Below are 15,120 nucleotides of genomic sequence, written 5' to 3'. Positions count from 1 at the left end.
GGAAAGCTAAAAGAAGTGTAGGGTTTGAAGCATGTGCTATATTCAAAGGTATTTGTAGTTCAAAATGTAATGTATTTAGAAAATTTTTTTTTTTCTATATACCTATCAAAAGATTGTTTCTTTTAAAACTGAGAACAAAACTGAGGGCACTAAGGTCTATACTTAGGATGTATGGTTAAATCTTGAGAGACAATTTCTGAAAATACTGAACTTTTAAAAGTCCTGTACTTTGCTTAGAAACAGTTAGATTATTATACCTATAATGTTAATAGCATTTTCTTCTCTAGGTTAAAACTCAAATTTCTGTGTTTAGCTGTTGCTCTTTAAATCCATTTGGATTGTTTGGTGCTTCTTTCTGTAGAACAGAAAGGTAGGTAGATTAGAAAGCAGTGATCTGTTCTTGTTTTCCTGCTTGAGTGCATGTGTGGGCAAGTTCATTGTAGAAATTTGAAAGAGAGCAATTGTTTCTAGATCTGTGCTTTTTTTCTCTCTCTTTTTTTTCCTCCTTTTTTTTTTCTTCTGCTTTGTTGTCAGACATTTAGTTTAACTCTTGACTGAACAACAGTCATAAAACAAATGACTGGTACACTGAGGCATTAACTCCACCCTGATGCAGTGGCAGTTTAAGGCTACGTGAAGGTTAGTCCAGTTTGGGTAGGGCTTTGAGCAACCTGGTCTGGTAGAAGGTGTCACTATCTGGGGCAGGACTGCCTGTGGCAGGGTAGTTGTAACTAGATGACCAAATAATGTCCCTTCCAACCCAAATAATTCTATGATTCTCTGATCTCAGTGTACTGGGGTGAGATGTAGAAAGCGCTCAATTGACTGTTTCACTCTGGACAATATTCACGTTACTGTATTGAGAGAACATACACTTTTATCCTAATGCTTAGGTTAGCAATGTCGGTAAGACTCACCTATGGCTCTTCTTTCCCTATTCTCTAAATCAAAGGTCATAATCCGCATATGTAGACAACATGAGTATTCACAAGTTGCTTGGCTTCGTGTTGCTTCTGTATTTGTGTCTAGAAGCCATGTCCTTGTGTTGCAGCATTTTCCTGGAGGACCAGCATTACTCAAGGACAACAGACCCACAGTTTAAACTGAGTAAGGTGAGACTTGCCAGAGGTAAGAGCTAAGATTCCAGAAGGAAGACAGTCAAGCAAATGTCCTTTGCCTAAGTGACTGTTTAAGGAACCCTGTGAAAAATTATCCTTTCCTTAAAGAAGGATCAGGCCAGAATATACAAGAAGAGGTATATTTAGACATTCAGTCTAGATCCTTTCTCTTTCAGTCTTCCAAGGAAAAGTATCTCCATCATAGAACATGTTCTGTTCCCCTGAGTGTGTTTTCCAGTGCAAGATCTACTTGAAAGCCTGCTTTGCATTGCATTTCTGCTGTGAGGTTTAAGACAACTACTGAAGTTATGCGTGAATGTATTTGTGTCCAGTTTGTCTCTGTTTTTCATGCACGTTTCGCTATAACAGCTCTCATATTATTATGCATGTTTATAATGCATTTTATTTTGCAATCTTGCAGGGTATTGAGGTCACATTAATAGGCCTAATTGCAAATCAAAGCTTCCTCCAAAGGAAGAAGAATTTGCAAGTTATCTTCATGCAGAAGCTAACACCTTTTGTGCCTTTTTGAGGAGTCAGTTGGTAAGACCCAAGCCTGTCATGGGTTTGGGGGTCTGTCTGATCAGGGGGCTCAGGAGCCAGGCTGTCCTGCAGTCTTGGGTTTTCTGTACATCCCAAGTTCCTGCCAGGCTCTTCGGGGAGATGATCACGCACACAGTAACTGGACTGCCTGATCTTTGCCTTCAGCTCTTTCAAAGTAAAAAGCATATGGTGGTCTCAATTTATCTTACTCTTTATCCTCAGTGGGAAGCTCTTTTGAGAAGCAGTATTTGTCACAGTTTTAGTGTGTTATTCAGGTTGTGGATATGAGGCAGGAGCAGAGGCAGTGAGCACAGGCTGAAATACAAGTATATCTGTCTGAACACTGGGAGATGCTTTTTCACTGTGAGGATGACTGAGCACTGGCACAGTTTGCCCAGTGATGTGATAGAGGCTCCATCTGTGAAGAAGATCTTCTAAAGCCATCTGGACATGGTTCTGGAAAGGCAGCTCCGGGTGGCCCTGCTTAAGCTAGGGTTGGACCAGTTGACCTCCAAAGGTCCCTTCCAGTTCAACCACTCTGATTCTGTGGCCTCTGACGACAAGAACTGTAGGCACTTCTCTGGTTCTTGGGAGTAGTTAAGTGAGAAGCAGCTGATGATTAGCACTCCTATTTGATATACTCGACTGTGGTTAGGCTCAGACAGGCTGTCCCTTTGTGAGTTCTTAGAAGAATGAACTTGTGAGTTAGTTATCTGTGAACTAGAGGGATGAATCTGGAGATGAATGGACTGTTGTAATCTCTGTAGCTTTTTGCAAATTAGGTCAATTTGTTAGCTCCATAGATGTAGTTTAGCCATTTAAACTCCGGGCCCTAATGTTTCATTTATCTTGTTGCTTAGTGATACTTGCTTATTTGTTCTAGAGCTAAATTCAAAGAGGAGACCTGCATATTCTGTACCTGTTCTGCAGTGCTGCTGAAATTGTTCATCCAGTTGTCAAGATACTGGTAGCTTATTCGCTGAGCAGCCTCTTCTGCTTTCTGAAGCTGTTGATGAAATAATTTAACACAGCTCTGGTAAATGTAAGTTACAGAACAGACTCTCTTCCATAGCACTGGCACCACCTGTACCTTTCCTTGCTAGCGTTGCAATGAAATGTTAGCTGTAGGCTCACCACTGATGTTGGTGGCTCAAAAGTACCACAGTGATCACACAGAGATTTATTACACTGTCATTCTGAAATAAAAGCTCTTTTCCACCAAGTTGAAAGATAGCATGCTGACAAATAAGCCAAATAAATGAGGTACATAAAATTGCAAGATGCAGTTTGTGGTTTCTGTGTTGTGTGGAACTAACAAAAGCCTGGAAAACATGTGCTGCTGCAGCAGTCTGCTTGTCAGGTGCTTGTGTTTCATTTGCAGCAGATATTTCTAAAGGAAGCATGAATGGGGACCCTGATTTTAGTAACACTGTGTTTTCTAGAGATTATTTGCTTGTGGATTTCTTCTTCCTTTGGTGGTAAAGCAAGATCAGTTTGTGCTTCAAACATGCAATTGAAAGTTCTTCTAACAAATTAGACCTATGGTGCTCAGCAGCAGATGTCTGTGGGAGGCAAATACCTTATTTTCTCCTTTCCACTTTCTCCTTTCCCCTCCCGGTGGATCATGAGAGTCTGGCAGCAGACCCAGCAATGAGCAGTGCTGTAACTACTGTAACTCGTGTACTCGTGTACTCTTTCCGTCCCCAGAGCCCACAGTGGCACCGTTCAAGTTCCGATGGACCCTGGAGGAGCAAGAGGTGTATGGAGTGCACAAGCATTATAGCTCAGGAGTAGAAACAAAGGGTTTAGGTGTGTGACGCAATTAATGGGACATAACACCCTGTACCCCGGTAAGCCAGTACCAGCAAGCTTTATGAAGATGACTTGAAATATTTGGCTGGCTATTTTCTGATCATCCACATTATGATCATGTCTGTGTGTGATCATGTTGATGGCATCCAGGCAGCCTGGGAGTCTCTGTTGGAAGTGGTTTCCTGATCCCAGCTGTAAGACCGCCTGAAGATTCTGTTCCTGCAAGTTAATCGCCAGTTGTAAACACACTGAGGGGGACAGCAATGCAGTTCCGGAGCAGCTAGTTCCATTATTTTCTGTAATTTCTTCAGTGCTGAGTCTGTCTTTGTGCTTAGCTCGTGGTTGGATTTCTTGACAACAACGGGTGTCAGATGAATAAAGATTGCATTTTTGGGTATTGGATTGCAGTTGACTTTGGTTGTCATATCCTGCTGGTCCTGTCCCCTTCACTGGGGAGTTCTGTAGAGTGTGAGTCTGTGAAAATGGGATTAGGCGAGGCTGTCTGGCATCACTTTCTCTTGGAATGTTATAAAACTTTGAGTAAAGGCACTTGAATAAATTGCTGGAAGTGCCTGTTCAGAGCTTCTGGCGCAGATAAATTTCTTTACACAAACTCTAGAAGAAGTTCTGTTTCTGTGCTGATAAATTGGTTTTAACTGGTCAGGGAAAAGGAAGCAGTGACAGTATAATTGGAGATTAATTCAGGCTAGAAGGAGCCTCAGGAGCCTGCTGCTCAAAGTAGGATCACTTTCATTATGAATGTATTTATAAACACCTTTTTCTTAACATCCTTTTCATTCTCTCTCTTTCACTTGCTTAATCTCCATTCAAAGGCAAATTCGGCAGTACCAGCCCCAAATGAGCACTCTAAATAAGGTGAAAAACGAATGCAAACAGATGGTGACTGAATTACTCGCACAGAAACCTGTTGCAAAACTAATCTTCAGTTAGCAGTCTCACCTGCCTGCTTGTAAGAATCTGTCTGTATAAACTGCAAAGTGTTTCCATGGTCTAAAAAGTGTGTCAACATTAAGTATTCCAATTCTCCAGCTTCCAAGAAGGATGAGGCTAGAATGCACCTGCACTGTCTGTCTTGTTATTGATATCAACTTGTTTGAAAAACCTGGCATATAATCCAGGGAACAGTACCAAAGGCAGTAGGTAGATTGTCCTTAAGTTTTTTTTCATGCAGAGAAAATGTCACCTTTGTGAGCACTTGGCAGTCTTCCATCTTAGCTCAAATACAATTTAAAGGGTAATGCTCTAGGTATTTCAGACTCCCCTTTTCTTAATTATCATTCCTATTGCTTTTTCTATTGTCTGCTTTCTCTACAGCACAATGATTCTAATTTTTATGGTAATAACCTAACTGTCTGGGTGCTTTTAGGACATGATAGAACTATACCTAGTATAACTATGCATTTATGTAGAGCAAAGTGTCTGAAGTTGCATGGAAGTCAGTGTAGTATGCTTGTTTGCCTATTTGTGTAGAGTCTGTGATTCTTGGCTGCTGTGGCCATGGGATTCATTTAATGAACTAGTCAATATAAGCTGACTGCTGTGTATATAGAGATGTAATTAATGGAATGCTTATAAAAGCACGTGTCTGTGCTGAGATAAAATACATGCTTTTTTATAGCTGCTATTTGCATTACTCAAGTGCACTTACTGTAGTGATTAACTTCTGCAAAAACAATTTGTGTCTTACAGCTTGCCTTGAAAGGATCTAACTATGCTGGTCTGCTGGAGCGGCATCGCATCCATACAAAAAACGTGGAGCATGTTGTAGACAGTTTAAGGTAAGAATGTATGGATGCTGAGCATTTCAGACACAGTGAAATACCCATAGGTAGTGTAAAATAACAAAGGGAAGCTTTGTGCTACAAGCTCTAATAAAATAGAAGTACTCAAAAGAGTGCAGATGAGCAGTTGTTCCTGAAAAAATCATAATGTGAACTAGCTCAGTTCAGTTAACTAACACGCTCTGTTATCATCTTGAAAACAAATGAGCAAGGTGTAAAGGATTTGTGTGTCAGGTGTTTATAATCTAAATATGCCTGTAATTACTCCTTAGTTACTACTGCTACTTCTTAGTTAGTGTCAGCTTTTCAGAAGGATGTGACAATGAGCAATATAGGACAGAATTCAGGCTTTTTTTGAACTTTATAGGAATGAGAGGATCGAAGTTCGCCTTGTTAAACGTCGAGAATATAATGAAGAGACAGTTCGGTGGGCAGATGCTGTTATATCTGCAGGAGGTATGACTTTATTGAAGGGAAGCGTTTGTTTCAGTATGTTTTCGTGGATACGTTTTTCAAAAATACTTTGCAACATGTGAAACAACTTGAGGTATGCACATTTTGAAAGCAAATTGCTAATTCAATTGTCAGAAAATATTACCAAATGCAGTGGTTGCGTCCGTCTTGTCTACCTCTGGTATTTAAAACTGTAGCACCAGGAAGTGAATCCCAGTGTATGGCCACTTTGAAAAAGTTTAATTGTCCTGTGTAAAACAGTATAAACTGTGGAATTTACTATAGTTTTCAAATAAATAGGATAAATTCCTTGCTGTCAGGTGATTATATGTAGCCCTAAACCCAGCTTTTTTTTTGGTGGATGTGAGATGTAGACTAACATACTACCACTTGGTCCCCTTGCTCAAACTGTCTTTCTTGATTTCACACTTAATTCCAGTGACTGGCATATCAGGTTGGATGGTACAGGCAAAAATATGCAAATGCTGAGCAGCTTGTGCCACTGATTAGTGGTTTTTAGATGAACAAACAGAACAACTATCCTGATTGTGTATTTTTAATATTGGATTGCATCAGTTCATTCAGTGTTGTTCTTTGGGGATTTGCTGCAGTGTATCGCTGGGCTCTAACATAATGTTCAATCATCTGTGGAAATTAGACTTGACTGTGGCTTTCTCTCTTCTTAGTAGTCCACTTTGCCCTTGGCTACTGATCACCATGCAGAGTGGGGAGAAAGGATTATCTGTACACTCGTGAAGCATCCTAATACACTCTTGTAGATTTCAAAGAACTACTTTAGGCTGGAGACTAAAGTGCCAGTTTAGGGCAAAATTTGTCATAGTTGAGGCAAGCAGCTGGGAACTGATACCTCATCTGAGGTTTTCAGAGCTTATATCTAGCTGCAAAGACTGATTGAGGTTATAGTTGCCTTGCTGTTTAACAGCCAGGAAAAAATACTAATATCTGGAGAAACTAGTACATTTAAGGATTTCTACTTTCAAGATTTCTACTTACCTAAGACTTCTTTTCCAAGTGTGCCTATTTGGGGCCAAATAAGGTCTTTAAATTGTGCCTTCTAGGAGGACAACTGGAATGAAACTAAAGTAATGGTTTTTATTGGATTTGCAGTAAAATTTTGGTTTTGTTTCCTGTCTCCTGTGGCTTTGTTTAGCAATACTTTCTAAATTTACTTTCATTAAAGAATTTCTCTTACCTGCTGATAAACATAGAGAAATTTCAATAAATCCTTTAAAGCTTGCTTCTGTCAAATTCAGTTGCCTGGGCATGTATAGCTGTCAGATAACTTGTGCTTTTTCCAGTCACATTTGCCATCTTGAACTCAGTTGTCACTGCTCTGCTTTGAAAGATGTCAGTAGTTTTGCAGTCCCATTTTATTTTTGTCCAGCTTACGTAATTGGTTGTTGATATAAAAGCACAGAGTGGTAATGCTGAAGTACCTATGGAGACTGTTTTGTTTGGGTACTAGAATGTGAAGTGATACTAACTTTTGGTTTGCTTTTTCTATAGGTGATGGTACAATGTTGTTGGCAGCCAGTAAGGTTTTTGATAAATTTAAACCAGTCATTGGAGTAAATACTGATCCTGAAAGGTAAAAACATATTTGGGAAAAAGTGCTTTATTTAATATCAGGCACAGTGTGCATTTGAGGCATGCCTGTAGTATTTGGCAGTGTAAATGTCTGTTTTAGTGGGCTCTAGATTTCAGGCTAACATGTTATTTTTTTAGAAGAGTTTCCACAATGAGTTACCCTGTCTCATCTGAGAAGACATTAAGCAGTATTGGATAAGCATGACTGTGTTAAGCTGAACTGTTTTCATGCACCAGTGTAACAGCACTTGCAGCTGGTTTACTTGTATTACTAACCAGAAGTTTGAGTCCAGGGATGGCAGTATAGAACCCAGACAGGAAGAGGGACTTCATAAAAGCAGCTAAGTGTGGTGCCTGAACAGAAACTTTGTCTCTTTATGAAGCAGGTGGATCTGGTAGAGCCTCAGATGAAGAAGTTTGCTGTAGTTTCTTCATGTAAACCATGTCATATCTCAGAGGACACAGTCTCCTCAGCCAATTATTGGCACTTAGTTGTCCTGTTATAAACTCCACACAAGTTGCATCCACCTGCCCGAATCAGTCTTACAGTTAGGTGGATGCAGTGTGTTAGTAATGACTGGTTAGTATAAGCTTCAAATGAATGGCAAATAAAACTCAGAATTCTCCAAGGCTCTGTCTGCTGGGAAGTCCAGATTTAGATTTCTACTTTTGATATTAACAGTTAATTTATTCTGCATTATCAAGCCTGAATAGCAGGGTTCAAATAACAAGTGCCTTCAAGTTATCAAATATCACTCGTGAAAGGGGAGCAGTGGTTAGTCTTCTGGTTTTGACCAGAGAGATTCTTTTGATCTTAGGCATGTTGCTTACCTGTTTCATATGAACTAAGTTGGGTAAAGGGAGGAAATTTACTTTCTCACTTGCCAGGTTTATTAAGCTTGAATTTCTTGCCCAGAGTGATGACAGGAACTATACATGTATTTATATATTCATGCAGGATTACTAGATGAACAGTCAGTTTTTAGGGGAAATGTAGGAGAAACAACCTTATTTTTAAAAGGTACCAAATCTTCACAGATATACTGTGTCGTTTTTTGTTACTAGATCTGAGGGTCACTTGTGCTTGCCTGTGAGATACACACGTTCATTTCCCGAAGCACTACAGAAGCTTTATCGTGGTGAGTTCAGGTAGGATTCACTGATCTTTGGTTTTCAAAAGCATAGTGGGATTGGAATAAAATACTTAATGAAGCATGTGCAATGCCTAAGGAGTAGGTGAAGCTTAGTAAAATCTTAATACTTCAAATTGTGAATTTGGTGTACGTGTTTATTTACCATGTTGAAAATGAGTTTGTGGTCAAGAGTGAGACTGGAATACAAAGGATAAAATTGACTGCCAGCTCCAGCAAAAAGTCTTCTGTTATGGCCTGCGGTAATTGATTTTCTTTTCTGACTTAGCAAATTCATAAATGAGGGGCTGCATGCCTGTAAAGGGTATACATTAGTTTACATATTTTAAGACTGAAAAGCATATGTAGTACAGTGATGGCCATTAGAAGCTAATGAAACATATGCACTCGGGAAATGGTCAGTGTGTTGCATCTGGAGTTTTGGTGACTGAGGTAGAGTGGCTAAACTTTTGTTAACAGATGAGTGTAAACCAAAGCTTTTCTTCATGCTTGATGTTTTCAATACTAGATATTCTTCAAATAGAAGAATCTCACTGGAATTAGGAAGAAACAAGCTGGATTTTAAAGGACAGACTAGGGAAGAGTTTTTTAATAATTATTTTAAGAGAGACATTGTTCTGTGGGGTAATAACTTTCCGGAATACTTTTAGGATGACAAACCATCAAACAGAAATCAGTCACCTGAAAATATATAGCAGTTGAGTTTTGTTTATACTTCTATCATATTAAATTTGTAGCTTGAAGTGTAACTATATTTTTTTTTCATTGAAAAGTCTGAAATGAGGTGAATGCAGTTCACCAGGACTGACAAATAACTGAAGAGGTTTCAATAGGTATTGCTAAATGAAAAGATACTTTCAAATAGCATATTCTGAGACTTAGAATACAGAAGCTTTTTACTCTCCGTTATTCTAAGTTGCTTAAGTAAAACTCGTGCTCATGCAGATAACCCCCCTGATAATCTAGGCAATTTTGATGTTTTGTTGGAAGCAAAGTTATATTTTTATTGCCGACACTCCTGGTTTTGCCCATTATGGAGCTGAAGCCGCACCAATGTGAAAGAGAAAGGACCTCCCTAGTTCTTTTTCTGAAATAATATGAATTGTTATTCCTAAGAAAGAACCCAAGCAGGGGTTTCATTTGACAGTTCTCAGATTTATTTGGCCCCAAGGAAAGCTTAAAATAGGTGGGTAACTGAATCAGCTTGTCTGGAAGGACTTTTGGTGGCTTACAGTTGTATATGGATGGTGAGGTGCCAGAGACTGGAAAAGGGCAATTGTCTTTTCTTCTTACCCTTGAGGTGTCAGTCAGTGTAACAATCCATGTAAGCACTGACCTTGTAGTCCCATAAAAAAACCAACATTATTGATTTATAAAGGACAAACCATATCAGATCACCCATGTTTCTTTTCTTGATGGTCAGTAGTGTAATAGGTTCTCAGAATAGGGGTATAATAGGAATACAGTCCCATTTTCTGTGTGGGGATGTGACGTGTTCTAGTGTGAGCATTTTAAGGAGGCCAGTATAGTGATACTTACTGCAAGCTATCTGCCTGACTACCTAAAACCATGCTTGGAATTTAAGGGCAGATAGGATGTGTTGAGTGAGGCTTTACAAAGATGACAGTGAGGAAAAACTATTTGTGTAGTCATATAAAGCATAAGTCTTCCTTGTTGTAATTTCAGGAAAAGCTGGTGACTGTCCCCTGGATATCAAAAGTATGAATGGGGAAAAGATGTGCTCATAAAAATTCTTCTTGATTTGCTTTCTTAATCAAAACTATTACTATTTTGTTTTATGAAATCTCTAAACTGTAAGAGGAAAAAGGAATTGATATCTCTAAGGAAAAATAAAAAGATCTGAATGTTGTATCATGACTTTTATACTCTTCTCTTGCTTCAACTATATTCCTCTGAAGCATCCTAAATTCCTAGGCTAGGGGAGATTGTTAAAATAGCTTGTGGCCCTTATGTATAAAGGGGCGGATAGAGCTGCTTTTCTGGACATCTACAAACAAAATACGTTAAAAATATGGCACATATTACTCTATACTTGAGAGCTATTTTATTCTCAAAATCCATGTGTCAGTCATTCAATCACAGGTTAGAATCACATGCCTAAAAAGAAGATTTGTCATGTATATGTTTTTTTAGACTACTTTTGACCAATGTCCTCTTTACACATGCAAAAAACATTAGGTAGCAACTCGGGAAGTGTAAAGTGTTTACAGTTTAGTATGCTTAACTTTCTGAATTTAGGAGTCGTGGTGGAAGCTATAAAACTTGAAATGTGACTTTGAATAATTCTCATTCTGTAATGAATATTTCAGCTATTGATACCAACTTCTTTCTCCTGTCATAGGTGGCAGTGGCGGCAAAGAATCCGATTGTATCTCGAAGGAACTGGTATTAACCCAACCCCTGTAGATTTACATGAACAGCAGCTGAGCCAAGAGCAACACAGCAGGGCTCACATAAATGAAAGATTCCAGGATCAAGGTAGGTTAAAATCTTACAAGAATATAATCACTTTGCTATGATAACTTGAAAATACAGATTTGTAAGAGTTCAAGTATTTGAAATCTGGGTGTTGCATTTGAGAGACAGCTCAGATTAGCTGAAGACCCAGATTAATGTTTTTTAGAAGGGAGTATTTTTTTGTATATTCTGGACTGTACAATTAGAACCAGTTTTCAGTACCCACAGTTAATTTATGTAATGTCAAAATACCTGATCTTTTTTAAAATGCTGTCTCTTAGAATTAGTATAACCACTTGAGTGTGTGTGTGTTTGTACACATGTACTCTTAACTTATTACTTCACAATTGAAAAAGCTGGTCTCAGTCTACCAGCAAGCAAATGAGAAGTTAGAAGTGAGATTCTTTTCCTGGGTAATTCCTTGGTTGTCAAACACCTTCAATTGTTTTTTACATGATGGTTTGAGATGCATAATTGTCTGATTAACTTGTGTCCAGTACTGCATTTGCTCACTTAGAAGTCCTTGTCAACACAAAAATTTGTTAATCCCCCTTAATTAACTTATGATATGAAGTCTAATTCTTTGAACTTTATCAGAAATAGCTGTTAAGTCACTGTAACTTCTTGGCTGGAAGAGTAACTGACAGAAGAGAAGAATTCATTCTGTCTGGTTGCCCATGAGTTTTCAGGGAAAGCAATGTCTGAACCTAAAAGTCATTGCCTCACTGACCTTGGTTCAAATATTTGTTGTATCCAGTAAAGGACAGTGACTGGCTACAGCCTAAATCAATGAAAAATTGAGTCCTTGAAGACAGTGGAGCATTAGGTCTACAATACAAACCCAGGCAGCAGAGTCTTGTCTTCCAATGAGATGTGAATTTTTTCTAAAAATTTGGGTTGTAAACCTGTGATCCAAACGGCTGTATTCAATATCTGCAGGATCTGACATTTCTGGTCCACATCTTTTACCCGTGAGAGCACTCAATGAAGTCTTCATTGGGGAATCTCTTTCATCCAGGTATGTTTAATTGTTTGTTGTTACAGCAAGGCACAAGACTTAATTTCTTTTTATGACATTGCACTGGACAATCAGTGATGGGATTTTACTGTCAAATTTCAGTTCTAGTCTATAGATATTTAACACTGATTGTATTATTGCAGATTATGAAGTGTATTTTCAGAGATGTAAATGCAGTGATATTAATTTCTGGTTTTCTACCTCCTGTCTGGACATTCTTTAATTTTTTCCTGGCTGTTTTCTTTCCCCTTTATTGAAGATTTAAATACCCATCCTTAAACTGCCTCCTCTCCCACATCTCTTGTAAAATATCTTTTGGTAAGCTTTTAGCATGACTAAGCAGAAATAGCTTTTAGCATGACCAAGTACTCTTTCCTGCCTTTCTATTCTTATAAGCAAAGCTATCAGCCTGCCTTTGGCAGAAGCTTTGTTATTGGGGGAAAACACTTATTCCTTGTGTTAAGAAACAAGTTTGTATCAGTTTGTAGTGCTGCCCTATCCAGGATAAATTTCACTGTCCTTTCTGTGCTGAAGATCAATGCATTTTTGGCAGCCAAACAACAAGAAGGATATGGGTGACATGAGTGGGGGTCGTGATAAAATAGATAAAACATTATCCTTGGTCAGGATTTGGCCAAACTTTTACTTGTATTTTATATCCCTTTTCCATTTATTGTTTATCTTAAAAAAAACCCCAAACAACAACAACAGAAAAACTGCTTTAGAGTGTAACAACTTCTTGTGTTGGTAAAGTGCCTGGGACACTGCTGCGGGAAACAGTGTAAGTGTTCCAGGAGTTCTTTATCTTTCATCCAGACTGCAGCCTCTGTCTGGCAGAAGGAATTAGTCTCAAGGAGATACAAATCTTGCTTTCTACTAAATCAAACCTAATTTTTTCAAGATTCTGAAAAGTTTCTTTAACAGACAGTGATAGAGGAACAAAAAGCTGTTTTCCAACACTTGGAGTGTCACAAGTACATTGTGGTCTTTGGTTCCAGTGTTTTTGAGAACCACTGTGGAACACAATGCCTGTAGGAACTAATCTCTAGAAAGAAATACTGTGTTAATAGGACCTTACACTTGACGACTTAAATAATGATGTCACAGAGATGAGTCTTCTGTAAGGTTCAAATGCACAGGTTTGCTGTTTATTAGGACAAAATGACTGGCAGCTTCTTCTAAGGTCTTATTCTGCATGTCCGTGAAGAAAACAAGGAAATAGAAGAAAAAAAACAACAAACAGAAAACCTTTCATACCCACCTTGCAAAAATTATCTTAAACTGAATCAAACTGTACACCCGTGTTGATAATTTACTTCCAGTTCTTTCATCTCCCCATCTTCTCAAGAGTGATTACACAAAATACCCTTAGTTACTAAGAGGATAAACTGTTTGACATCAAACAGTCAAGAGTTGTATTCCTAATGGATCCAGACCGAAATATTCTTCACCTAAAATAGCTCAGTAAGGTCCATTTACTAAGAAAGGTGAAACTCAGTCGTGCATGACACAGTAAATGTGGTGTTTTTGTAAGAGGGTCCTACTAATCTGAAGAGTGTATCATACCTTTTGCATTAGGCACTGTGAACATCAGCAACTTTAGTTCATAAATAAACTCTTGAATGTTCTGAAGCTTACAGAGAGAAACCCTCTGGCCCCTCTAGACCCAATACGAGCAATCCCCTGATACATGAACAGTAACATGCAGGACATGATTGTACCTCAAGACATAGTACATTTCTGTTTTAGGAAGAATTTACCCTAGAGAGAAATATAAGCCTACTGATGGTTTTAAGCTGTTCCTGAAAGAATGGATTTTTAATTATTGAAGTGATCAAGAATTCAGCTTCAAACCATGCTATTACTTATATTGTAGTGCCTTACATCTTAGTGTTCCCTGACATAATTTAATGAGACCTAATGGTAGCATAAGCACAATTTTTCAGTAGTGCAACAGTTATGCAAGGAAGGTAATTATTTACAGTTTTATTTGTAAGTCCAGCAAATCCTGCTTCTATATACAAAGTGATTCCTAGATGAACCAAAACCATGAGGTGGTTTTATGCATAAATTAATATGAGAAGTGAATCAGTGAATCAGAAGTAGCTGTCAAATTGGAAACACTGTGCAAAGTCTGTGAAATTGTCATCCAGATTTGAAACTAGCCCCTCTAAACTGTTATGTGCCTGATAAGGCTGTGTGTTCTGTCTTATTCAGGGAGAACTTTAAGTCCTGCAAACCCAGTTTTAAATTCTCGCTTCATAGGGCCTCCTATTATGAAATATCAGTTGATGATGGTCCTTGGGAAAAACAGAAGAGTTCAGGGCTTAATGTGTGTACTGGAACAGGATCAAAAGCATGGTAAGTACATGTTGCTGCTTTGATATAAAATATCATTTCAGATAAGCTAGATGGACCTATTTTGCTTACCTATTTTGTCTGTGCTGGGACTGTTGGGCTGGGGGTAAGTCAGTGAATATCAAATATTCTCACTGTCAACATGGTTCAAATCTGTCTCGGCATATCAGTACAGTAGAGCTCACATTACTTGTAGGTATGGAGAGAAGCACTGAAAGGGTGAGGAGCTGCAGCACTGACACAGAACTTTACCGTAGGTGTAATTTTGGTGAAAGATGTTGAATGCCACATGTGAAGATGAATGATTGGGAGTGGTGAGGGAAGGAGATTCTGTTCTGACTTGCAGAGCATACTGGGATGATCTGTGAACTACTCTTGTTGACTAAAATGGAAATGCTTAGATGATGTAGCTTGGTAAACTTATAAAAATCTAAGCTCTAAGAAGAATGGGAAAACATGTAGTTGGAAGCAGTGTTAAGTTGTCTCTGGCACATCTACTGTCCATTCTCCTTTCGAGCCTCGTTTCTTTCATATTTAATTGACAGGGCACAATCTCTTTGCCAAAGTACTCTCCTTAAACAAAGATGACAATATCTACACAGAACTGTGCTAGCTTAATCAAAGGGGTAAATTATTTTAATTTCAGCTTAAACAAGCTGCAGTACTGCATGTAAGTCTAATCAACTTAGTTTTGAGATGTGAGAGACATGTACAGTGAAAGCCTTGAAATCTATTTGTGTTCATAGTTTAAAGTTGTACAATAGGCCCTGGATTTATGT

At 38.5% G+C, this 15,120-nt stretch overlaps 1 protein-coding gene across 4 annotated transcripts in view; it reads left to right on the top strand.

Moving 5' to 3' along the window:
* The window catches only part of NADK2 (NAD kinase 2, mitochondrial), a 30,215-nt gene that overhangs the window by 10,225 nt on the left and 4,870 nt on the right, over nt 1–15,120 (top strand). For 2 of the 4 annotated variants that reach the window (XM_039390728.1, XM_027745596.2), the window contains exons 2-8: nt 5,184–5,272; nt 5,643–5,731; nt 7,256–7,337; nt 8,402–8,485; nt 10,850–10,986; nt 11,905–11,983; nt 14,201–14,344. In XM_039390728.1, coding sequence (XP_039246662.1) covers nt 5,184–5,272; nt 5,643–5,731; nt 7,256–7,337; nt 8,402–8,485; nt 10,850–10,986; nt 11,905–11,983; nt 14,201–14,344 — 704 coding nt within the window. The remainder of the gene's footprint in view (nt 1–5,183; nt 5,273–5,642; nt 5,732–7,255; nt 7,338–8,401; nt 8,486–10,849; nt 10,987–11,904; nt 11,984–14,200; nt 14,345–15,120) is intronic. The other 2 variants (XM_039390730.1, XM_039390729.1) reach the window with 1 other exon arrangement.

The sequence above is a fragment of the Pipra filicauda genome, unplaced genomic scaffold, assembly GCF_003945595.2.
Source record: "Pipra filicauda isolate LSUMZ 115617 unplaced genomic scaffold, ASM394559v2 scaffold86_size2582843_pilon, whole genome shotgun sequence".
Classification (NCBI taxonomy): Eukaryota; Metazoa; Chordata; class Aves; order Passeriformes; family Pipridae; genus Pipra; species Pipra filicauda.
The sequence above is the reverse complement of the archived record's forward strand: the minus strand, read 5'-3'. Positions and strand labels throughout refer to the sequence as shown.